General features: G+C 41.3%; 1 protein-coding gene across 5 annotated transcripts in view; it reads right to left on the bottom strand.

The window, feature by feature from the left end:
* Positions 1 to 1,449: 1,449 nt before the first annotated feature.
* Positions 1,450 to 26,834, bottom strand: part of TNIP3 (TNFAIP3 interacting protein 3) — a 56,147-nt gene continuing 30,762 nt past the window's right edge. For all 5 annotated transcript variants that reach the window (XM_088164215.1, XM_088164217.1, XM_088164220.1 and 2 more), the window contains 10 exons: positions 21,928 to 22,014; positions 20,363 to 20,452; positions 19,714 to 19,779; positions 18,703 to 18,834; positions 16,475 to 16,603; positions 14,156 to 14,272; positions 11,701 to 11,826; positions 10,103 to 10,264; positions 7,529 to 7,589; positions 1,450 to 2,572 (listed from right to left, as the gene is read on the bottom strand). In XM_088164215.1, the coding sequence (XP_088020341.1) occupies positions 2,541 to 2,572; positions 7,529 to 7,589; positions 10,103 to 10,264; positions 11,701 to 11,826; positions 14,156 to 14,272; positions 16,475 to 16,603; positions 18,703 to 18,834; positions 19,714 to 19,779; positions 20,363 to 20,452; positions 21,928 to 22,014 (1,002 nt within the window). In that variant the 3' untranslated portion in view covers positions 1,450 to 2,540. The remainder of the gene's footprint in view (positions 2,573 to 7,528; positions 7,590 to 10,102; positions 10,265 to 11,700; positions 11,827 to 14,155; positions 14,273 to 16,474; positions 16,604 to 18,702; positions 18,835 to 19,713; positions 19,780 to 20,362; positions 20,453 to 21,927; positions 22,015 to 26,834) is intronic.

Here is a 26,834-nt window from a genome sequence, read left to right as displayed (position 1 = left end):
GCTGGGAGGATGATGTGAAGATAATGAAGTGCAAGTCTTTGGGTGTGAGGAGCCAGAGCCAAAGGGTACAGAGCATTATTTCACCCACAGCATTCATCATGCATTTCTGCTTCTACTGTTTATACAATTAATTTCATCTGAGAAGAAAATATTTTCGTGGATGGGGTGTTCTTGCTATAATTCATGACACTACGTATAAAAACAAAACATTTTTCTCCACAGGAAGAGAAAAAAAAAAAAAAAGAAAGGGACAAAAATTCCCCAAAGACCCCAAGTTTTTAAGGGTGAACTGGAAGTGTTGATATCCAGTTTTGGCACAGCTCGAGGAAGGAAAAAATCCCTGTTAAGAACACTATGGTTGATTTTAACTAAAATAACTCACGCCCTCAGAGTTGTCTGGGTCACTGCAGAAAGCGTTTCCTTTGGGGGTGTTTTAGCCTGACATTGCTAATTCAGACAGATGACAGCACCTGCATTGGGGGGAACATAGATCATTCCAAGAAAATCGAGCGGAAAAGCGACTTCACGGCATTTTATGTGCATTTTACAAGATACAAACTCTCCATCGGAACACCCCACGCTCGGCGTGATCAGGATTGGCGTGAGCCCAAGTTTACAGTCTTGTGCCCAATCCTGTGACTATAAAGATAGCCCTGCAAACACCATTTTCTCCCGGTGAATAACTCGCGTTCAATCGTCCTTTTGGGCCGGTTAATGCCGTCAGATAATGAGTTGAGCGGCACAAATGGGCGGCGCAAACCTCCGCGGCTGTTTGGGGACAGCGGTGGCGGTGAATGGAGCGGGGTGGCCGCTCCCACAGCGAGCGCACAGAGCGCGTCTGTCGGCGGCGCCTCGGAGCGCGGGGTGCTCTGCCCGCAGCGCTCGTCACCTGCTGGGAGCTGCCATTGAGCGAGGTTACATTCTAATTGGATTTTCCGAAGGCAGAGCATTAGCATTTTCCATGATCTCACCCTTATTAGCCAAATCGCTGATCAGGAGGAGCGCGGGGATATTGTGTGCTGGTTACATTATCGGTGTTTGCAAGCCAGCTCCAAATTCATGCAGAGATAAAAACTCCCCTCTCTCCAGCACAGACTCGGGAGTCTATTGTGGAGCTAAGGTTGCAGTCAAACTCCGATTTTCAATAGTTCACCAAAAAAAACAACTTTTCTCCAGAGGCTGCCTCGCTCAGTGCTTTGCTCCTGCTCTTCCCGAGTCCGTGCTGTAAGTCAGCAATGTCAGTTCTTTCATCCCTGTTGGCAAAAGCAGCATTGCTCTACAATAAAAAAGCAGAAGAATCCTTTCCCATGGACTGTCCCCCCCTTGAGTCCAGAATCAAATGCAGGACATGTTTAATCCTGTAAGGTTATTATTCCTATTCACAGGCCTCGGTGTATTGAAAGGAATGGAAATACCTGTTCTATAAGCAGAAATAACACATGCAGGCAGTCCTGTAGCTGATGACTCTGTCTTTGCACAGCTCAAAAAACTGTTTTTATCACAACTTAAATCCACATGAAGTACTCCTGAGCTACCAGGAAAGCAGGCAGGACATCTCACGCCCTGCAAAATTCTGTTTCTTCTTTCAGGTGGGGTCCCAGCAGGTTTGGATACCTGTTTCTCAAGAGAAGCCTTCTTAAAAGCCTGAAGGGAAGAGACAATCTTGCACATAGATTATCAAGTAATGCTTGCTGGACACTCATCCACCAAAATTTTCTGAAAAAATTAATCATCTAAATACAATTTTACTCAAAAAGCCAGGTTTTATTCTGGATTAGAGATTACATGATGATGTTCAGGTTCGTTACAAGAATAATTTGGAAATATAAAGCCATATTCACTAAGAAGTTAAATCCATTCTGTACTTCTAACAAAATTCTTGCAATACAAATAAGTACACTCAGGAAAAAAAAAAAACCAACCCTGTGATTGTTTTTTATATCTAATTCTAGAGCCAAAACAAAAGGAGATCTGACCCGGACTCAAAAAGGGCAAGTGGGCACCTTTTACCTGGCCTGGCATTGGTGGTACCCTGGTTACAATTACACAAAGGGGTTTAAACAGTGAAACAGATTTCCCTTTTACCAACCAAGAAAAGTCAGAATTCAAAGTAATATATCAACAAATCATTCCCTGGAATCAAATAAAACCCCTCATAATTCCCAAACAACAACAACAACCAAAAAAATCACACCACTATTTGGCTTGTAAGCTCTTGAATTCAAACCAGATGTGACAGTCTGAATCCCCAGCAAGAAATGCATCTCTTCTCATCAGGCTTTTAAAGAGATTCTCACAAGGCAGCACAAACAGCATCTTCAGAACAAAGGGCAGAAAGGCTTCCCAGCAGAGTTTAACTGGATCCTGAGGATCACCAGCCTGTATGAGCTGCTTTTCTATTGTCCTTGCAGGGATTTCACCAGACATAAATCATATGCACTGAAGAGATAAGGGGCAAGAAAACCCAGAAGAAAACAGAATAATGAAGTTGCAAGAGTCCCTTGCAGCCTTTGGTTTACACTTCTCCAGGCCAGAGGCTGTCAGCGATGGGCTCCCTTCTCCTGGGAGGAATCTGCAAAAGCAAAATCAATGGCAATTATTGTGACATTGAGAAACACAACTCACTTAGGAGTAATTTTCCTCTATTTTGTAACACTTTCACCCCCCCCCCCCCCCCCCAAGGCTTGTGCTTCATGACAAGACTGTAATCAAACCAGCACCAGTGCCAGTAGGAGTGAAGAAGCAAAAGACAGTGAGGATATCACAGAGTGCTCCAGGAGTCTCTGTCTCAACTTTCCTCTAATCCTGATGGTTGATACAGGGCAAACAGTAGGGTCTGATGGCTTTAACCCCCTGTAAAATCTTCCCAGACTTCTGCAAAGATCAGCTGACATTCAGCAGTGCTCAGAGGTGTACATTGGCATTAGGTGCAGCTAAATGTGACAGAGGGAATAATTAGGTGGTAGTACCCATGGCTAGGCAGGTGTCTGTGGTCCAAAAATGTGTCTGATAGTAAGTGACTCAAGCTAGGAAAATAAAACAAAATTGAAGAAAGGAAATATGCTATTGCTGGTGCAACACGTGCTCCCTGAAGCTTCAAAAGGTTTTGGAAATGCTCTAACACATCTCTAGTAGCACAAGTGCATTCAGTATTTCAAGAGAAACATTAGGAATTATGAATCCTGATCTGCTGGCTCGTTGAAATAAAATGATCAAATCTTGCAGCTGTTTAAATCACATATCCTGTTCCTCTTCCCATGAGACTTTTCTGCCTGGTATTCTGAAGAACTACAACACATTCTGTGATCTTCAGCTCAATCTGACTTTTCAAAGCACTTTAACTTCACACGTTCTGGAGTTAGGAATCAGGAGTGTGCTAATGGCCTTTTTACAGTAGCAGAAATTGAGTTGTATCAGTAAAAATGCTGAAAATAATCACATTTTCATTCCCAGTGGGGATGGCAAGCTGCTAATTAAATCTGTCTTTACTTGGAAGCACTGATAATTTCTCATGTAATGTATGCACTGAGGACAGGCTAATACCAAAAATGTTAAGGGTCCGGGATTTTTTCCAGGAAAATTAAGATGTCAATTAATTGACTTTTTTTTTTTTTTTTTCTGTCTGTTTTTTACCGAACACCTCCACAAATCCATTTTTCAATTTTTCATATTTCTCCCCTCTCCTTACAGATGTCATTATTTTCAGTGGCAAACCCCACGCTTCTCCCTCCTCTTCTTCCAATTAGCTGTAATTATAACAACATTAGCAGCAAATTAGATGCCTCGAGGGCAAAAATCTGGGAAGCAGCAGAGTGTGTGTGGAAAGGAAGAGGAGATGAGATTATAATGGAAATAAAGGGGCACATCCATGTGCTCATCTGGGCACCCTTAGGGCTTTGCAGGTTGAGCTCTGCTGTGCCAAGATGAGCAGGTGATCAGCTGCTCCCACAAACCTCCAGAGCTACCCCTGGAGAGGGAAGCAAAAGGCTCCATTTGGGCTTCTCCCTGTGCCTGGCATCACTGGATCCAACATAAAACCATCCAGCACAGGCTGGAGAAACCCACTGGGTGTATCTGATGTTCTGAACTGGGCTCCTTAAATGCATCTACTGGGAATCTTTCTGCCAAGGAAAGAAATGCAGCAGGATGAATTGTGGAAGTGAAAAAGGCAAGATGTGCCAGCAGTTGCAGCATGTAAAAGGGTTCTTGCTCTGAGTAGGCTTTTGAGTAATAAACCTTTTTTCCAGAGAATTTTGCATTAAAAATCTGGGTCCAGGGAAAATCTCCAAGATCAAGCTCTTTTTTACAACTGTCTTTTCCATTTTGCACAGTTGGATAAGGAAGTCAGTCAATATTGCTTGCCAAATAAAGTGACATTAAGTACATTTGCTGGAAATCTTTCTGCCTTGGTTCTTAAAATAAATAAAAAAACCCCCAAACACAAATCAACCACAAAAACCAAACAGAGTCACACAACCAAGAACAAAAAGGTCAGGAACTGAGATCAGGAGTGTGACAGAGATTTAAGAGCTCCAGTTCCTCCTAAGGCAGCACTGCTGGTCAAACAAGGCAAGGCTGGGAGAATTTAGCACAATTTAGGACTAAGACTTCCTGCACAGCAAAGTACCTGGGGAGGGACCAGTCCAGGGGTGGGAAAGAAGAGTTATTCTCTTGGAAATACACTGCCAGTAGAGTAAGGAAATATCATCTTCTTTAATCTCTGTCTTGTATTACCTACATTTCCACTTTGCTTCTCCTTCTTTATTGTGACCTTAAAGGAAACATCTTTAGTTTTTAGGAAGACAAGCTGAACTCAGCTATGAGTTATCTCAGGTTTTAAGCAGTTTTTTGAGGGTTGGGGTTTTTATTTCCTCTCATTTTGCCCACTCTATTCCCCTCATCCTTTCCTGTTTTCTGATTAATTTATTCCCAGTTTATTAAAAAGGGCTCAAGTCCAAAAGTGCCAGAACCAAACCATTACACCAACCAAACCACGAGAGCTGAGTGCTGGACACAACATTGCATAAGTGATCCTCTGCCAACTACCAAACCACACCTCTGGGGAAAATAACAGTTTGGAAAGCCAACTTCAGAAAATAGCATCAAATAGTGTTCATCAAATTTCTGTAGGAAAGGCTTGGGGTGTTTTTTTTAAGAAATTCTTCAGAGATAATCCTATATTCATAGATTCTGGCAAAAAAAAAAAATAATCTTTCTTAAACAAAATAGAAAAATACAATGGGCTCAACAAAGGCAGCAGTCCTTTGAGACAGCCTCCTCTTACCATGGCAGCTGCTAAGGAAAGTGGTGCCAGTCAGAATAGTACAGATATGGTTACAGGAGAAGCAGAAAACATGAGATTACAGCTGGTTACAGAAGGACCTGCAGAACCCAAGTCAAATGCCAAAGGTCCTGGGTGCAATCACCTTCCTCCCTCACAGGAGAGGGAGGAAAATGCAATGATGCTGTATCTATTCAGAACTACAGAAAAACAACCTAAGTCCTGCTTAGTCACATACACCTTTCAAGTCCCAACCACATGATGAGACTCTCAGAGATTTCAGGTATCTCTAACACAGGCTTTTAAAATGGAATATTATCAAAAATATCCCCATTTCACTTGTGTTCAGCTCTGAAGTTACAGCCTGTGACCTGTGTTTCACAGTTATTACTTAAGAAAAAAAGCCCAGCATCAAAGGAAAATTTGTTAAGAGAAATGTAAAGGTTTTCCCTAGAAACATCAATCTAGTGAAACAGCATTCCTAAAGGAAACTGTTTCATGCCTAGAAGTTGCTGCACTGCTGATTTGCTTCCTATAATGAAGACCTAGCTCAGCAGAGAGAAGATTTATTGGTCCATTTATAATCGAGTGAGAAAATGAAGGATGAGAACTGAGGAATCAGGAATGCTGCTGCACATAGTGGCTCATTTAGACCAACCAGATTAATTAGCACTTGTACAAAATGGAGCAAAGAAATGGGAACATCAAGAACTCTTGCTCATCACATATTCTTGGAACTTCTATCTTGAAAACCTTTCTCAAAATACTTACAGGCAGATTTAATATAGACAACTATGCATAAAGCCAGGCTAATGACTCAATATTTTGGGAGTAGAAGTTTGAACTCTGCATGATCAATGGATAAATGATCAAAATCATCTCTTTTAGGAGCCAGGATAAAAAGAATAAGAGCCCAGAAGGTGTTAAAGCAGACATCCTACACAGAACTATGATGGGACTATTAAGAAATTCTCTTTAAAGTGACTGGAGCAAAAAGGAAAAGGAAAAGTCTCCAAGTATCCTAATCCCTGTCCTGTTGAGGAGGTGGTGTTTGGATGTTCTGGGCAAGGAACATTAATAGAGAAACAGAGCACAGATTTCCAAGAAGGTTTTTTCAGGGAGTGAGAAGTCAAGTCACACAGTCAAGCAGGGTAGAAGAAGAATTCTCTTTCTTCAGACCCTCCCAGTGCACTGCCCTGGACCACAGCTGCACCTGGTGGCTGGACTGGGTTCACTCCCTGTTAGAAACATCCTCCCTGTATCTTCTCTGCAGTAAATCACTTGGAGTTTGAGTGGGAGGAATGGCAAAATTAATCTCCTGCTCTGTTGTGCAGGCACAGCACTACTTTCCCCATGACCACATCAGAACCCTCCAAAGAGCTGCCATGTCATTATGGGATGCCCATCAGCCATTTTGGTGAGCTACATTCCCACCCTACCATCTCTTCTGGATGACAGCAAATAATGGAACAGTTCCTCTGTAGCCATCATCTTCTTCCAGATGTAACAAGGCAGCTTCTGGACTCAGCACACCCTGCCACCCCACATGGCACCCACTGGCATTATGGGATGGCAGATTCCCACCCAGAAGAGATTCCTTGTGGTGTCCATCTTTTGAGTGGTCTGAAACAAGTGCTTCAAAGCACTCGAGAGTGACTTCAAATCCAGACACAAATATTAATTACTCCTCCCCATTTCCAAAAAATAGTTTGTACTGAGCTTTGGCAAGTGTCGAACTCTGTTCACTTGCATGGCTCTGCTTTCAGACCTGGCACCTGAACTTCCAGAACAGATCAGTAATAGCAATGGGTATTCTGCCTTTAAGGTGAAACAACATCCTAAAGCCTGCACTTTGTTACCAAGGACTCCTAAACCTGCCCCATGCTGGTCCCCAGTTTTGGCACGTCATTAAATTCGGTTTTTGCTGGAGAAACAGAAGCTCTAAGGAGAATTCTGAGGGTATCTTTTCTTTAGAACTATTACTAGGTGTTTAATGAGGCAAATGTGTGATCCTGTAATGTGTAATAGAGACATTTTATGAATTGCAACAAAGCTATAACAGAGATGCTATTACATCAGAAACCTCACCTGTGTTGCACACCCACCAACCTTTACTCTCCAAGGCAAAGCTGTCACATAAGCACTCAGCAGATAGACAGGAAAGTTTATTCTACATCCCTCAAAGGCCTCCATTTGAAAAAAAAAAAAAGTACATTTAATACATGCTCTGTACAGCTGTTGTCTTACCATTTGCCTTGTGCTGCACATCTGGCGGAAGCTGGTCAGGAACATACCACTGATAGTCTGGCTGCACAGAACAATAAAACATTATTGCAGCAATATGGACTTCACAGGCACTTCAAACAAAAGAACAGTGACATGATAAAAACATAATTGTGCTGTGAAGCTTCTCATTAGCCTCACAAAAGGAGTTTAGAAAATAATCTTGTATTTAGGTTTGTTTCCATCAATCCCAGTCTTCTAGCTTTCTTCCTTTCCTGTGGTTTTAGAAAAACTGGTGTAAACCTTTCTAGATCCTACAAATCACAACGAAGCATTAAGAGAACCAAACCAGATTTTAAAGTGCAGCAGAAGACACCAGCAGGCATCTCCCTCTGCCAAAGACCCCCAGAGAAACCTGGCCCACCTGACAGGTGAAGCTGCTCCAGTTTGACTGCATCTGTAACAGCTGTAAAATGCTCCAGTGTGACAGGAATGAACCATAAAATAAAGTTCTCTCCCTTCCTCCCTCTCCTCACAGGTTAGCACTGCTGTTACTATAACATCAGCTATTATCAAATAACTTCCTGAAAATACTGTGGGATAGGGAAAATTCCCATCTTTCTCATAAGAGGAAATACTGGGAAGGTTATGTCCATGCAGACATAGTTCTGTCCAGGGAAATCTTGGAAGAAATAGTGCATTATAATTTATACCACCCACTGTGGTAAATGAGTAGCAAATTACCACTAGAGAAAACAACTTTGGGCCCAGCCATTGCAGCTGAAGCTGTGCTAGGCTGTCTGTCTGGAATAAGTAGTCCATGTAAGCTTGTCAAATTCTAGGTAATTGCTGCTTCAAATTAGTTACACTGGAAAAATGATTCTTGTTTTGCAGAAATTACTCTGACAAAATCATTGAGTAATCCCAAGGGGAATCTTGCAGATTTCAATTTGCAGGGAAAAAAATTCATAGACCCCCTACAGAAGTTTTGCTTGAATTAAGATGGCAGGATGAAGCTATAGATAGAGAAAACAGATTTAACTTGCATGTTTTGCTGTCATTCATGCTTATACAGCAGTAATCACTCTCATATACCGTCAGGAAAAAAAAAAAAAGAGCTCTTGTATTTTAACTTCAATTGTACCAGTCACAGGAATTATTAATTAATTCTGTGCTTCTGGGCAAACAAATTAGACTTTGACACAAAGCTCTAAGCACAGGTAGTTTTTCACCAGTGGCTCAAATTACACTAATTTGCATTGATTTTTTTGAGTTTCTGGTGAATTTTATGTTCTCTGATCAATTCTTCTCTTTTTATGAACCTATCCCTCACAAACTTGAATGAATTTCAGGAACAAGATATTTATTTCACACCAGACTAACCAAAATGTTTCTACTGGAGTGTAAAAAGGAAATAAAAAGTGCAAGAACAGAAAAAGAACGAAAAAGCAAAAGCACAGCCTAAACATGCAGGATTACTTATCAGGACACCCATTAAATTCTAACACCTTTCTTCATTGCTAACAAATTGCTCGGGGAGGTACCCAAAGCTCAGAGCAGCACAGGCAAAGAACTGGGGAAAAAAAAGGTCAGAATGAAACTGGGAGTTACAAAGCAACCAGTCAGACTGACACCGGTGCTCAGGCAGGAATGACAAAGTTGTAAACCCAGTGATCCCTCACAGAATTAGAAACCCAGATGATGAAAGTTCAGGGAGAAGAGCCAAAATAATCTGGGCCAGTGTCCAAATTGCAGGGAAAAACATTCTGCAATACTTCCAACTTTGATAAATAGGCAGATAAGCACACTCCTGAAGCACAGAAATTACTTGTCTGACCACAGCTTTTCCCTTGGATTTCTACAGCCTGAAAGCCTTACATGCATTTTGCAAAAATTCAGCTATAATTTCTCAAATAATGAGCATCTTTCCATATGTGACAGCTTTATAGTCAGAAACAGATATTGTGTATTTAAAATGACATTCACCATGTTTAAATGCATTCCCACTAGATTGGAACAAGCCAGCTCACTTAGATAACCCAAAGCACTTCAAAAATATTCTTTGAAGCACTATTTTCCTTGGAATAAAGAACTCCCACTCACAGAACCTGCTTCAGTGCAAAGCTATTCTTTATGCTGAGGGAGACCCTGTTGTGTTCCAGGAAAAAAAGCACATTTCCCATTGTTTTAGCCACACTCAGACAGAACTTCCACTTCTGCTGATTTGGTTTTTATTATCTTAGGTTGAAGGCTCAGAGCAGATCCTTACTTCTGAAGTGAGGTAATTATACAGCTAGAAAGGGCTCTGAATGTGTGTCATGGAAATAAATTAATCTGAGAAATCAGCAAGATTCCACTCAACCAACCTTATTTTTTAAATTAACAAACAAATGTAAAAGAATCCTGTTTTTCTTCTTAGTGCTGTTACAGATAAGAGCGTTTGCCAAAGTGAATTCGATCTCGATCTGGACTAAACAACAGGCTAGGAAAGCACAGATTCATTTGCTGCTGAGGATGGCAAGGTGATGGCACCTGAGGTGACCATGCTGTGAGAAAATCACAGTGTCCTTGTCACACAGGTGATGCTGGCAACCTTACCGAGCGCTGCTGCTGCTGCTGCTGTGCCCTGTGAGGCACTGGATGCACCCGTGGATCTGGATAGTGAAGAACCATCCCACAACCCCCATAGTTGACACATGGGGAGAGGAAGAGTGGAGCTGGGTAGCTGGGCCTCTCAGGCTGCACTGGCTGGTCTTTTGCCTGTCAGGAATATAAGAACAAGAAGAAATGCATCAGCAGTGGAATACAACCAACAGAATATTCAGGTTCAAGTGGGTTGCAATGCTGCTTGTTAGATCCTTCAGACTACTACTCATTTAAAAAATTATTTAAGACACCTGACTTGTGCCACACCACAGTCTTGACGCCTTTTATGTGAGGAAAACATTGGTTTCAAGCACATTTCTGTGTCTTTTCTATTCCAAAACAATTCTATATTTTCATTACACACAGTAGCTTTCAATAGTTTGAAGCAGAACTACATAGACAGTCACTTGCACGACAAGATGAAGTAAATAATTTTGGTACAGGACCAAAGTTATTGGCCTCAGATTTGGGTCTGCCTTTTCTTAGACCCTCTACATTCCAGTAGAGTCAACAGGAATTTGCCTAAGGACGGAGCAAGAAGGGGTAAAAGACGATTAATATTCTGTGACCCTGTGAGTCACAACTCAATAATTTGACTTGAGAAAACAAACTAATAAATGTTTTATATGCTTGCTCTCATCTTTAAAATCCTCCACAAGCTCTGTTTAATCAAATCCCAAGGCAGGAAGAGACAAGCAGGAAGATATTTGGTGTGAACTGTCGGTGCACTGCAGGGACAGTCATGGCTGAAACCAGCCAGAGTGAGGGGCACTGGGCAGCACCTGGCCTCTGACACCTCAGCAGCACCCCACCACCTCTGATGCATGGCTTGGTTGAGAATAAGACAATCCTGAAGTTTCTGTGTCACAACAATGTTGGGGAGGACAATAAATCACCACCGAGCATTCTGGTAATCAGCCGTTCTTTTAAAGCATTGCACAATTTTGTCAAGACAGGAAACCTCGGAATTTCGTCATTCTTAAATGGGGATTGAGAAAGCTCAGAGTTTTGCATGCCATGATTTTACTATGGCTTCCTACTGACACTACTTTGAAGAGATAAAAAGGATGTTGCAAGAAAAAATTATTGCAGAGGCTGCTTAGCTAATTTGTATGGAGACCATTTTTTTTTCCTCAGCGATATTAACATCACTCTGTAATTCAATTGCAGAGGTCAGGATTAACTACAGAAGCTCTTTATTTCAAAAGTTGGTTTGATCTTACAACTCTTATATCAAGTGCCAGTGAAACAATCAAAGTCCTCTGGATTTGTTTTTGGTTGTATCCACCCTCCCCCTCCTCCATTTTCAGATATGTTTGAAAAGTCTTTGCAATAAATACTCCCTTCATCTACTTATTTTGGAAATCTTCTCTAATCGTTTCTCATCTTCTTACTGCATTACTTCAGAATGATTTCATCCCAGGTGGTGACCTCATATAAAATCCAATGTCAATTAATGGAAGCCAGAAAGCCTTGAGTTGTGTGGAAAGTGAGAAAAAAAAAATAAAATACACATGTGCTGGCAATGAGAGCTTTCTTTTGACTCATACCTGAGAGCTGAGTTTACTCAGTTGAGATTGTAATCTCTCATTAATTTTCTGCAATGCTTCTTTCTCCTCATTAAGCCTCTCTCGGTCAGATCTCTCCTTTCTGAAGTCTTCCTCGTATATTTGGACCTGCAATCATCATGAACAGTGTGTGACCTTCAGCAGAGCCACTTGGTGGTTTGGTTGCTTTCTAAGCACTGCCCAAGCAGGAGGGTGAATTCCAAGGGGATCCCTGCTCTGTACAATCCTCCAAAAAAAGCTTCCCTGGTCTTTTTTTTGTGACCAATGATGGCAATTCTCCAGTGGCACACATCAATTGAAACAGTCCCCAGTGCCAGTTTTTGTACAATCTCACAATTCAAAAAGCTGACTGGCAAATATCAGTTTTAAATATTTAAACGAGATAGCAAATACTAGTATCGATCTTTTTAAGGGATTAGCAGTAGCAGAACAAACATTTTACCAACATTTTTCCAGTTTTCTCTTCAGTTATGGGCACTTTTAACTCCCTCCTGTATCTCAGGTGCAAGGACTTCTAGAAGAACCTCCCCATCCCAGTGTTGAGGCAGAGGGGAGGGTAATGCACACATTTCCAAATGGAATGCACACAATTCCCAGTGGAAATACAGATATTTGACCCTGTTCCTAGAAAATAAACTGCCTTGCAAATGCTGAAGGATGGAGTGGCTTAGCTCTTTTTTATGTGGTCAGGAATCACAGAGCTTCATCCCATTAAAAAATATCTGACCACCCCAGGCATAGGCAGCGAGCACACAGATTTGGGAACAAAACACAAATCCATAAATTATTTGGTGTTAAGATGACTGCCTTAATTCTTCAGCTAATGGGTAGGCATCCACCTGGTGAGAAGCTGGAGGCTGGTGGCACTTCTACTGACAAACAGCAGCAAAGGCATGTTTGGGTGGGAACCACCACCAGAACTTTCAGAAGCCCTTTCATGTCCCCTTGGTTGCTCACAAAAGTCTGCTGACAGTCTCTTCCCAAAAAAAACTTGCTTGCTGTGGCTCATGCCCTGCCCATTGGAGAGATTCAGTTTTCTTTCTGCTGGAAGCACCACTATGACTTCACAGAAGGACTAGAAAAATATTAATATCTCAGGGGAAGGAAAAAGTCAACACAGGGCTCTATAAATTCTTTTCCTGACCCTCTGAAGCAGAGACAAAGCTGTGACTTGCAGAAATCCCTGCATCCCTTGTCCATCTACACACTTCTCTCCTCAGTATTTCCTCTTTTCTTCTCTCCCAATTCCCTCTCTGCTGTCTCACCTCCCTCCCACTCCCCAGCTGTACAATCTGCTGGAGCTGCAAGGGAACCTCTTGGGCACAGTTTTGCCATTTATTCTGCTGCCCTGACAAAGAGGGGACACCTCCCAAAGAATGAATGCCTTCATCTCCGTTGCTGTGACCAGGGATGGGCTGATGACAGCCAAGCTCCCGTGGGACTCTGTCACGTCCCTCTTTGTCCCAAGAGTCCCTTCTCCATCCAGTTAGAGCCTTCTGCTCCATTTTGTGTAGAAGGAAGTCTGGACTCACTGTACTGATTTATACAACTAGAAAAACACATTCATAAAATGGATACCCCATGAGAATTGTGAAAAAAAATAAAAGAAGGTTTACTCTATTTTATTGTGTAGAATGAAATAACTCATTACCGTACAATCAAGTGCAGGATTTTGTTCTCCAGCATGTGGCAAGCATTACATTAGAGAGCAAAATCTGGCTCTGCTGTCAAACGTGACAGAAACAAGTATTTTATTCCCATTGAATAAAATTCCCATTCTGATCACATCCATTTGTGTGTCAATAACGTTAACCCTGACACTATCCAGGACAACAGACCTGAAGTGTTAAAATTATCTGAAAACGATATTGTTTTTAAACAGATTCTTTCATATGGAAAGAAAGACAGTGCTCTAAGCATTTGAGTTGCTCAGGACAAAGATTAAAAAATAAATAAATAAATACAAATCTATAGTCCTTGGGATGCAGGTGATGGTTGCAAATGGTTTGTCTCACACTTAGAAAAACTGCAGTGCCAATGTTCTAGTTTTTCAAGACTAGGATCCTTGGATAATTCACTATAGTGCAAACTTCTAAGATAAACCAAAGCAGTAACTGATGAAATTTAGCATTCCCTCTGGATGACATTCAGCTCCTAGCAGAGAGCTGGCAGGACACCTCCAGGAGTCAGGAGAGCCATTCTGCTCCTTGGAGTCCTCCTCAAGCCCTTGCTCCAGTCCTTTGCCAGGACTTAGTTTCACTTTGTGGCCACTGCTGTGATGACAACATCTGGGGAACCATCGTTCCAAAGGGCTGTGGCTCAATTTGCTCTTCCTTTCAAAAGCTCTACACAGCAAGTTTACCAAGCACAGTCCCTGGCAGAGAAGGCAAAATGATGCAGTGTGAAACCCATCCAGGCTCACCTGAGCTGTCCTTACCTGCTGTTTAAGAACTTCAAGTTGGGTTCTCATCTCCTCAATGCTGTTGCTGTCACCCTTCCCTGGAGGAGTCCCAACAACAGGTGGGTGCTGCTTTTTCAATGCATCCAGAAGGGCCTGAAAGGTCAAACAGCAAAATTACTAAACAGACATTCACTACATGAAAAAGATAAAATATCCTTGAAAATTATTAGAAAGAGGTTTCCCCTTCACTTATTATACACACTGGATATAAATCCACTTTACTACAGTAAAGTCTGAAATGTTTTTTTGCACTAAAAGTGCAAAATTCCTTTACGTGGAGCAAAGTAAGCTCTCCCGTTTGAGAGGAAGTCGTGTAGCCTCTATAGTTTGTCACTAGAGGGAGTTACGAATACACACAACACTGGCACCACCCTTAACTCTTACCCTGATACTCTGCCACAGCTCTTCGCAGACTTTGTTTATTTGTAAACAAAGTATTTGTATTTATTTGAGCTCCACAGCTCTCCCTTGGACTGGGATAATCTTTAGATCATTCCTAGACCTCTCTGTCTATACCACACATTATAATTACGTATTATTTTCTTTACTCAAGCACAAACACCATTCAGTACTTTTCAAATTCTGTCACATAAGATATGAATCCTTCACTTCACCCCTTTTCAAAATTGTATTCATGCTGATGATCCTCAGCTCTCCCTTGCTGCCCACACTCCACGAAGGAAGGATGGAAGATATTTGGAGGGGGAAGAGGTAAAGGGGGAAGAAGTGGCCAAACAGGAGAACCAGTATCCAAAGTAATCCAATAAATAATTAGTTGGTATTAATTATCCAAGGCCCAAAGAAAACCAAGCACTTTCCATGAAAGGCACAAAAAAGGAAAGCTTTTTATCTGATGAGGTGCTGTCCCTGAGAATTGTTCAGAAGTGAAACTGGTATAATAGTGGCAAAGCTTGTGTTCCATGCCAATGCATAAAGAAGGTTGAACCTAAAACTGAGAGGGTGGAAATACAGACACCCTGATTACCCCTCTTTCATACCTTTCTGAGGAGGTTCTACACCTCAGAATTATAGGGGGGGGGGGGTAAGAAAAATCCAGAAAATTCAGTCTTCAAAAGGTTAATGGTAAGGTGAAGATGATTTTTAAACTAGATTTGGAACTAATACTGTGAGACCCTGCTTTACCCATGCACATAAAAAGAAGAAAATGTTGTTTGATTTCAGAGAATTTCTAACTTCAAGTGACTGAACCTGAAATAGCAGGGGACTAAAGTTAAAAGGGCACAGAGGGTCCCTTTCTGTCTCATGTGTATTCATGACATGAGATGTAAGGGCTGCAAATGCACAGAAAAATCAGTAAGTAACTGTTGGAAAAGTGTGTATGAAATTGATGCTTCATTTAAAAGAATGCTCTATATATTCATCTGTCTTATTATAGCCATGTCATAAGACAGCAAAATAAAACATTAAAATAATTTTTTAAACAAACCTGAATTCAAGTTAGACTGGAGCTTTGAGCAAGTCTTGTCAATGCATTTCAAAAAGAGCTAGATTTCATGGGTTCTGTCAGATTGTTTTCTTATGGCAACATGATGTGTTTTGGCTTGACTTCTGTACATCATGGCACTCTAGCTTATTAAAGCATTTATTAAAGTTACACAGCAATGGTTACTGCAGTGCATTTCCTCAGGAAGTGTTTGTGGTTCACCATGAAATACAAAATTGCTAGAAAACACCCACTGCTTTATGTGATCTTTTGATGAAACAAAATTACATTTATTACTTTCCTCGGTTAAAAAAAATCCCATGTAGCTATTTAATGACAATTTCTTCAGTGAGATATATATACATATAATATTATAGGTATGAATATGTGTGTGTGTGGATATAAACAACTGGACAGGACCATGTCTTCTGAAGAGAAGCCATCACTCTCAGACACAGAATACATGTAAAATGAGTTTTTAAGCTGTGTGACCTTTCCTTTCAACCACAGTCTTACACTAGGTGCATACAGAAGCATCTTTGTGCCATTTCCCTTTTGCTCTGGGGAGGAAGGATGTGAAAGGGCTTAGACATGACATATAAAGAGGTTTTACAGGAGAAGCCAAATACTCTCTGAATTGTTCTCTTTGCAATGCACCCCTACTACCTGCCAAGAGCAGCATGCACAGATCTGAGCTGGAGCGAGTTCTTGCTTGTTTCCCCAGCTCCCCAGTGGTGATCATGTGTTTGCCACCAGGCTGCTGACCCAGGATTGAGAAGATGGCATCTGGTAGGGCACTGACAACAGAGATGCCAGAATTAGAGGCATCAGTAGCTCACTCCTGTTCCTACCTTGTTGAGACGACTTATTTCACTCTCATAGTGTTCTTTCTTTCTGGTCATTGAGGCATTCTTCTGCTTCAGGAGCCTGTTCTCTTCCTTCATTTCATGGAGAGCTTCACTAAGGACTTCTGTATCTTTCTGGGATGCAAAAAATACGGAGAGATGCTGCAGAAATGCAGATGGAAACATTTTTCAAGACCGATTTTCCGAATAATCTTCTGTCTGACAGATGTGCTGCATTTTTGTTGTCCCAAAAACAGTTGGGAAGGGAGGCAGCAGGAAGGCAGATCATTAGTACACCCAGATATGATAAAGTCTGTAGAAATTGTTTTGACCACTCACCATATGATGAGACAGAGACAACATACCAGACTAAATCCCTGCTCTCTGCAGTTGCACGAAGGCATGGGAATGCTGGCAGGCCAAGCAGATCAAAATCACATCCACAGTTAACTCCTGACCTGCATTTCTCTTATGTACTCAGAGAATAAGGCCAGGGCTAAATGCTGGTGGAGTCCCAGCCATTCCCATTCAACATTGAAGACAAAACCAGAAGAAAAAAAAAGTATTCCAAATATTTTCTGCAGCTGCTTTATGTGAATAAAAAAAGTGAGATCCAACAATCACAGGCACATCACACCACAGGAATGGGTTTTTTTCTGTGTAAAAGGCACATCTCTGTGCAGCCAGCCACAGAGATCATCAGAAATTCATCACCATGTGCTAATTGAGCCAGTAAAAAACACCCCTGAGTAACTGTTGCTTACACACAAGGAAGCTTGACTCTGCTCTGTTATAAGTTAGCTGGGACATTTTCACCAAAAACTAGGCAAGATTTGCAGGGTATCTCTGCAATAAGTATAGGAACTCATCCAGCAGCTAGCTCAAGCACTTCCTGGGTGAGTGTGTAACTTAAAAAAAAAAAATTGCAGATTTAAGACTCAAGTTTCATGCTGGTTAACCTGTCCCCATAAAAAGGTTTTGGACTATATTGTCATTTAGTTCATTATTCATGTATGCAGTAAAAATTCTGAGAGAGTGTACCACTCATCCTTCTTTTTATGGTAGGTATTTTCCCAGGTGTTACACATTAAAAGGCAGGCAGTAACATGAACAGAAATATGGACTGTGTCACATTGAATCAACACTCAGAGCAAATAAAGGCAGTGATTCAGCAAGTACATAATGCAGTTTGTGTTAAAACACGTAAATTGCACTATGGATTTGGAATCAAGTGTGTGCTTAGCTAAGACTAATTGATAAGCAAGTAAGAAGAATGTTCTGCTTATGCAGATGTAAGCTAAGGGGGTTGCATTTCTTTCCCTGCAGCAGCTAACTCACATCTTCTCTGAGCCTGGAAGTGATGCAATCGTGATGCAATTGCCACTCGTTTCAGTTACCACGTGAATAGAGAAGCCCAACTTCAGCCATCATCACCATCCAGAAACTCTCACTAGGGGTCATGAAGTACATGATACCATGAAGCAGAATGAGAACAGGAAGCACCACACTGTGGGGTTTCTAAAATGGAGCACAAAGTTCTGTGTAGGTGCCCATCATTCAGGCCAGTGGTTTTACTGATGTGGGAATCCAGCTCAGGGATCTAAGTTTAGATGCAAAAGCCCACTACAAGAGCCAGTGCCCAAGGAGTCCTGGGAGAGCAGCCCTACCACTCTGAGGGTTTGGTGAGCACCACTCTGGAGCCCAGACACTTCCAGCCCTGATAACTGCACTGACAGTGCCATTAATGTGTGCAGGGAGCTGAGAGAGCCAGCACATGTATGAGAGCCTGCACTGTCAATGCCAAAGCCCAGGGGACTGGAGCTGCATTCACTTCTCGAATATTTCTTGCCAAGCACTTTGTGCAATATCTGCACTGATGTTCCTCTTCCATTTGAAATAACTGCAGCATTTTCCTTCACACAGAAATTCACCTTGAACTGAACTGTGCAGGAGGGAAATCTGTGCAGTTTAGATATCAACCTGCTCTTTACTCCCCCACACACTAATGCTGTGCCGTCTGCCAGTCATACTGAAATGACTCTTTCTCTGTACACAGTTCTGTGATGAACTCAGTGCCTCAGCAGCCACTGCCTTGGGTAAGATATTGAGGAGCCACAGTCTCACCTCTGGGCTGTGCACAGCCCACGCTCTGCCTCACACAAGGGGAGAAAGATGAAAGGCAAGAGAGAGCTCAGCACAGAGCACAGAAGGAGTGCCACAGGGCACCCTCCTACCTTTTCCTGCAACAGCCTCTCTCTGCCCAGCTCTCGCCTCCTCTCCTCCTCTGGATGCTGCCGCTGTCTGTCCTGCTGCAGCTCGCTCACTCTCCTCTCCGACACGTCCAGCTTTGCCTTCATCTCTGCCAGCTGAAAAGCAAGTGACAGGCCATGCTGGGCTCTCTGAAAGGCACAGCACCTTCGGGGTGTTGAGCCAGAGGCATAAAGCAGTTCCAGATTAAGTGAAGAAGAGCTATTTGTATTCCTCTTTGTGGGAAAAAGTAAATGAATGATTCAGATCTCAGTAAAGCTTTCTGGAAAATATTAGAGAGAAAATTTTCCTGATAAGCACATTAAGTCATTCTATAAGTTTCTTTTTCTTACAGGGAACAGTAGATGAGAAGTGTCAGTCAATGAACCAACTTGGGTTCTGGAATACCAGACAAAATTGTAAATACTGAATTTCACTAGGCAGCTTATGATAATGTCTGCAGCAATGATGCCACACAGTCACAAGCAAGGATAAAAGATACGTCAATTGGAACGTGGATGGAAAAAAAAAAAAAGAGAAATAAAAATATTTATTTACAATTCATTTTGAAAGTCTCTGCTTAGAGAGGGCAACTTTAATGAAGAATTTACCAGGAAGCTCCCAGGCTTCACAAGAGATGGGACAGGAACCAGCACATATGTTATGATGTAGATCAGGGGCTGGGCACACCAGGCTGATTTTCAGTTAGTTGTGCTCCCAGCTCTGTGCCATTTTTACTAGAGTGTGGAGGGCATGAAGATCTCTGCTGTCATGTCCACACTGGACCCTGCTATTTTAGGGACACCCTGCTTCTCTGGTTAGTTTGTCCTATTGAAGATGGACACACATTGGCTTCACTTTTATATGATGAAGCTTTTTCAGTTTATGAGCTCAAGACAAAGATATTTACCGTGGCTATGGCTGGCTGGTATTTAAACACAGACTTAACTGTCAGCAGGTGGCACACATATTGCAACAGAAGTTGTCAGCATTGTTACCTGCTTTTCATAAAGCTGTTTCATACTTCTAAATTGATGATCCCATTGCTTGTTCACCTCCAGAAGCTGTAATTACCAGGAAGGCACAGTAAATAACACTTATTTCAACATTTTCAGTAAATCAAAACCAGATTGGCATTCTAATCCTCTGTCAGTGAATGTTCCCAACCTCCTCATCATCTGGCCAGTTCATTTATTTCAGAAGAAGCAAGCTGAAGGTTTGGCAAGCCTTGCAGCCCATCTGCCAGTGCTTTGGTATTTCGGTTAAAGCACATGAACATTCAGGAAGCAGCACTCAGGAAACGTGCAAACACACGATAAGCTACAGGTGGATCATTTGCAACACTGCACAAATCCCAAGCTGCACCTCCTGCGTGGCCAAGGACTTCCCTGCTAGTTTGCTACAAGTTCCATGAATCTATTTCCAATTAGAAGGTCTTTGACTTCAAACCAATGAGTGGAAGACTTCTACTGACTGGAACCCTACTGGGTGCAAACCCTGCTTGTTGCTCCTTGGCCTTTAGCAATAGTGGTTTTTGATAAAATTTGCTCTTTGTACTAAATAAAGTACAACAATAAATCTGCTCATCCAGATTCATAGGCATGGTACAATCAGTCACCACGTGGTTAAGGGAATATTTAGGATTACCTCTCGTCTCTGTCTTTCCAGTGTGAGGATCTGTTGCTCCAGAGAATTGCATGATAAAGGCTTCTTTTTGCTCAGTACTGTGTGCCTTGGCTGGAAAAAAGCAATGTTCAAAAATTAATTGCCTCTAGCCTGTTCTCTTCAAGATTCTCATGTAAAACTCCCATCCACTCTGACAGGTGCACATAAAGGAACTGAAATAAACATCTTGCACCAAATTTGTATCTAAATACCTTCACACCTGCTGACAGCTGATTCTGGAGTGTACATCTGCTTTACACCCACTCAGGCTGTGTTTTAATTGAACCATTATGCAAATAGCCACTGAAATAACCAAAATTGTATCTATTTGTACCATCTGAGACACAGAACACAAAACAGGATTTTAATCATCTTGCAGATGACAATACAAACAAGGAGTACATGCCACAAAAGTTGAGCATGACTTGGTGTAATTAGTTCCCCTCATTTACAAGAACTAGAATAATTAGTAGGATTGCCCCTGGTAAGTGCTTGCAGGCCCAAGGTGATAAACTAGCACAACGGGCTCAAAACAAGCAACACAGAAAACAAATAGGCCATTTGGAGAAATTGAGAAGATCAGTCTGTAATTGTTCTATTATTTTAAAAATGTGTTGTTTTACTCATGCAGGACAGCAACAGATAGACCCTCATTTATATAATGGCAGTGTTGTATATCATAATTTCCAGGAAGTTTCTATGGATTGTCATGAAAACAAACATGTGATCTATTAGAGAGAAAGACAGAGAACTGTACTGGAAAAAAAGAGACGGCCTCATAAAAATAGAACTTACTCTGTTCAGATAGATGCTCAGGGATTTTTGTTTCCCTCCCTAAATTCTCAACCAATACACGAAAAACAAGAATAATAGTGTGAGCACTTCTGAGGTCTGGAAGAAATTTTCTGTAGATAGAGAATTTAATGCTGAATACCAATGAAGATCAAAAGACAGTTTTGTTGTGTCTTTTCAAAGGCAAAAATCCCAACCACATATTTGCCCCATGGCCAGTCCTGCTCAACTCTGATGTGGAGCCCTTGACTTCCAAGCCAGAAAACACTTAATCCCTCTCCTTGTGGTTCACAGACATGTTTCATTTAGAGTATCTGAAGCAATACCTGGCAGCTAAAGGAGATATTCCCGTGCTGAATTGCTCTCAGCATCTGGGCCTTAGGCATCTATTGAAGAGGATGTTTAAGAATAGTGATCAAGTGAATAGGACAACTCACAAATCTAACAACTAAACATACACTTGACACCAACTAGCCCAAATACTGCTCTCAGAATTTGTTGGGTCACTCAAATGAACCACTTTGTGCATCCTTTGTGCAACTACTGGAAGGCAAAAAAAAACCATTAGGAAAGGGCTTCTTTCTAAGAATGCCATCTGTAAAAATATTTCTAACATTTCCTTGTACTCTTAGACAGTTTAATCATTCAGAAAAATCGAATAGAACACAAAGATCAGCCCATAATTGTCAAAGTGACCTGCACCAGCTCCTGTTAACCAGAAAACATTTCAGAGAGCAGCCAACACAGTCACTTACTTCCAATGGTTCTGCTGGAACTTCCATGTCACTCCCACCTTCCCAGGTGCATCCAAGCTGGCCTGGAGCCTTTCCTTCACTGTGTGTCTTGGGAAGAAGAGCAATGAAACAGTTATTTTATGTTGACTAAAGGAGCAGGAGAATTGCTTTCACACCCAGAAGATCCAGGAGTGCTGCCTGTGGAAGCAGCCAAGGTCCAGAAAGAAGTGGTGGAATTCTGATTTTAACCTTTTCCTCCTTCCTGGCTGGGGCTTCCCAGAATGGATGAAGCACAATGCCTATGACTAATGTGCCAGGCAAGGCAGCTCTCTGCTTTGTGTGCATGGAAATCACAATTGCCTGGCCAGTTCCCCCCAGAGAGGAAGTTGCATTTGTAAGGGAAGGAAGGGTATTTGCTCTTTCAGTAAATACGAGGACAGGCTTTTCTATCCCTGCTTCCAGTTATAAAAAAGGACTTCAGTAATTGCAACAATTATTGACACTAAGAGTGAACTATCAGAACAGAAAAATGAGTGAGTCATGCTTCTAAAGGAGCAAAAGAAAAGTCTGTTAACAGCTACAGGGAAGAGCACCCCCATACAAAAACCCCAAGATGTTTAGGGGAAAACCAAAATTGGAAAACTGATTTGTTTCCCCGAAGAAAAGCTGCACAAAGATGAAGGAGGACAGATGTTTTATTTGCACTTCTGCCACTTGCCTTACCTGAGCATGGATCCAGCTTCAAGCTACTCAAGACTTGGGTACTCAAAGGTACCCAACACTCCAAACCTGTGCCTCAGTTTCCATTCAGAGGAAGATGTTAACATTAATTTAACCAAGTTAAACTCACACAAAGAATTAACAGAGAAAAGGCTTCCACAGATTTCCTATACAAACTCAGAATGAAACAGAAAAGGGTAAAGTTTTCTTGTCTTCAGTCTTGCAATTCTGAATAATAATGGATTTCAGAGGGAAGCATGAAAGAAAAATCCTGCTCCTTCTTGTGGAAATATCTCTGGGTCTATGGTTTTTGCATTGGCAGCAGAGGTTGTTTATTTCATTTTCAAGGAATAAAATGAAAGCTAGCCTGTGAAATTTGACAGAAAATAATAGAAACCCCTCTTTCAATTTCCAAAAACCGATTTAGACAAAGTAAAGCAATCCTGTGAAATGCTGGAGTTTTGCAGCCACATTCCAGATCTCCAGTTCACAATGTGTGACTAAGAAACTCCTCTTTTGCAAGATACAAACCACAATTTGGAAGAAAGCTACTATTCTATAATATTTGCATATGAAATATGTCCTGCTACCCTGAGGTTCTTTCCATTTTTCTCCTGGTTTATGGAGCAGCTGGAAAACTTGTGGTGTATCAAGAGAAAAATTAAAAAACAAAAGTTATTTTAATGAAGACAATTCAGATTCTACATGAGTCATCCTACTCATCAAAAATTAGAAGAATTTCATCTGCACTTATATAAAAAAATAGATATTGAGCATATCAGGTACAGCACTGAAGACTATAAACTGGTGCAGAAAAACACCAACACCGGGCATCTGATTAATCAAAATCTCATCATAAACCTTCCACATTGCACATCTGCTCTTGAGGGTGATGCCTCTCAAGCCCAGACACTGTCCTTCCCCAGCTCCCACTCCCAGCAGTCTCATCCCCACTCAATTTTGGAGAAAGCTCAGGTTGAACAGCTGCATTTTCTGGTCTGGCCTGCAAGGCAAAGCAGCCCCAGTTTCTGGTTTCCTCACAGGAGCACGCTGGGCTGTGGTGAGTGAGGCACTGAGCAGTCCCCACAATGGGGACAGAAGAATAAACCCAGAGCACAACCCCACACATCAATCACAGCTCCCACTTGAAAGATACTAATGCTCAAATTACTTTGAGGAGAGGATGAGGCTGAGCCCTTGGTTGATACTCTAATTTAGGTCACAACAGTTTCCTGGAGAGCTGAGCAATTTCCTGGAAAGTTACCTGGACATTAGGACACCAAGTCCTTTGTTAATAATTTCTTCATGACTGCAGTAATGACTGCTTCAAGTGAATGATTTTGCATAAAATTGGACAGAATAGAATTAAGACCAAAGTATTTTTCAGTGCCTGTCTCATCCTGCCTAGCCATCATAAGGACAACTGGTTGCCACATAAAGACAGATCAGAGAGAGAAGAGTATGTCTGAAATGATGAATAGAAGAAATGCCAATGAGTAGAGAAGAAAAACTCAAGCTCTTCAGAGGTATTCTGGTATTCTTCCAGCAAAAACTGGGAGGTTGAAGCAAAATCACTGCCTGTTTCTGAAAAGAGTTAATAGCACCAAAAAGAAAGAGAAGGAGATTACAACATTCATTTGCATTGATATCACAGTGATAAGGACACTACATTTTATGTTTACTGCTATCAAGAAAAACTTAGTTGTACAACAGCACTCCAGAAACCTGAGATATACAGAAATCCTTGAAAGAAGGACACTTGGAGACCTATCATGTTTCAGAATTCAAAAAGCCCCACAAATATTTTAAAGCATTTCTACTTGGTTTGAAGCTGTTGAACAGAACACATAGTTTAAAATTGCTTGGAAAATTCCAGTTGAAAACCAGATTGTAAATGCAGTCACAAACCTAAAAATCTGCCAGGTATGGAAAAAGCTGCTCAGGAAGTAAATGGGAAGATTTCCTGGCCCTCACACTCCCCAAGTTAACTCCCAAGTGGCATCTTACAACAACCTAGAAGCCTCATCTTAATTTCTATTTTATTTCCATGATACCCCGTGATTTCTATTAGTAGCATCTGTGAGATTGTTGTTTCATTTTCTTTTAATATCCTGTTTAAAAATGAGAAATATTTTAGTTTGTATTCTAGGACAACCTGAGCTTCCTGAGCATAAAGGACTTTTAGGAATCAGAGCCTTGGAGCTACGGTCAGCCCTGAATCCTCTCACAGCCTCAGCACCACAAGATCATAAAAGTTCTCATTTTCAGAATGCTGGATGTGAATTCTGGGAACAACTTGTGTCACTACTACAAAATATCACTCATAAATTCAGGTAATGAAAACCATTTCTCACTTCTGAAAATTCTTTGTCTGTTCAGTAACTGCAGTGAAATCAAGAATCATTAAAAGGTCTCATATGCAAGCAAATGTGAGGCTTTCCTTGATAACAAAATCGACCAAAATGGCAAAGTCATATTTTTTTTCCTAGCTGATCATGCATCTGCTGTGAGGTTTGTTGGGGATTTTTTTATTTTAATCTTTAAAAATTTATTGTTCAGTTGCAGACTTGTCAAAGCTAGATTAACTCTGAGATTACTTGAATTAAAATTTGGTGACTTTTGGGGAACCTTCACTTAGCTCATGTTCCAGTTGAGCCTTGGTTTTGGCTTTATTGCTGAAGCTGTTATACCAGCAGTGTTTGCCAAAATACCCATTTTTCCCATTCTGAGGCATGTGGTGAAATGGTAAAAAATGAGAGATTTTAGCTGAAGAATAAAACTGGTTCTTGAAGCAGAAAAAAAATCTGCCTCTTCCTGCCTCAGCCTGGCCCCTGTGCCTCAGCAGAGAGGTGTGCTGGAAAGGGATCTTCCCTTCCCTAAGTGTGTCAGCCTTTTGTGCTGCTCATTTACACACTCCCTCTAACAGAAAAATAGGGGCAGATGCAAATTTGTGTCTTATTATGTCGGAACCAGATAAAATTAGAGCAAGAAATGGTTTCAGAATAAATCAAAATATTTGAGCACAGGATTCAGGATTTCCTTTATCCACTAACCATAAGGGCATGGCTTCCCAAGTACCTAAGAGTTTGCAAACTCAGGCCTGCTGATGAAAATGCAAGTTTCATGTGAAAATAATTGGATGACATTTGCAAATCTAAAAAATGCAAATCTATTCCCTTTCCCAGAATGGAGAATGCAGCATCAGGACAAGCTGCAACTGAAGGAATCCTAGACTGAAGGATGTGCTGACAAGTTCATTCTGCAGACCTATATTTTCTCCCTCTCAAATATTTGCATTTAAAACCACATGCATATCATAAATTTTTATGGAAAAAAAATCCCATCAAGAAGGCGAATTTGTTTACAGAAATTTACAGATTAGCCTCGAAAGGGATTTAAGGTCAGATGGAAATGCCATCCTGCAGAGTGCAATTTGTACTCTTCACTCCAGAAAAAAAGTTACAGAATGAAAATGACCTGCGAGCTCTGACAAATAACTTCCTGATGAATGACTGACAGTGTAAGGAAGTATGAAATAATGAAATTTTTGTTTCATTATTAACTTTTTCGTAACTCTTAAGCATATAATTTGCCCCTCATTTTAAGTCCAAATCAGCATAATTTCGCAAACAGACATTTTCTCTTGTCAGTGGTTTTTAATATTATTTCATAATCTTCACAAAGTGTACCAGATGCTAAAAGTATGACCTCCTTTCCCAAACCAAGACAGGTACTCCTAGCACCTTACACTGAGGTTGTTGAAGCTCCTCAGAACTGTGAAACTGTCACTCACTTGAAGCCCAGCTCAATAATCAGCCAAGTGAAAAGCTGCATGACTTAAAAGTCTAAATAAAAAATAGCCAGCATGTGTCTAGTGAAGAAATATCGTGAAGTGTCCCTCTTTAAGCTCTGAAAGCCACACACACGCACATTTTACAGGCAAGAAGTGCTATAAATGCAAAGAGCATAAAAGCACCACAGATTAAATACTGCCAGTCTCCTGTGTGAAGCACTGCAGCATCCTTCAGAAAGATTCAAGGTGAGCACATCTGTTCTCCTTCTTCCCCATATTCCCCAAATCCTTTCCTATGTCTCCTTCTGCTGGAGAGAAGCTAACATGTGAAACTTGGTGTTTCCATGGATCATCTGTGGCTTGTCATTTCAAAGGTTGGTTCTGCCCTGACTTCTGCTTCACCACGTTTATTTCT

Source organism: Sturnus vulgaris, chromosome 4, assembly GCF_052056855.1.
Source record: "Sturnus vulgaris isolate bStuVul1 chromosome 4, bStuVul1.hap1, whole genome shotgun sequence".
In the NCBI taxonomy this organism is placed as follows: domain Eukaryota; kingdom Metazoa; phylum Chordata; class Aves; order Passeriformes; family Sturnidae; genus Sturnus; species Sturnus vulgaris.
This window is presented reverse-complemented; position numbering and strand designations above follow the sequence as displayed.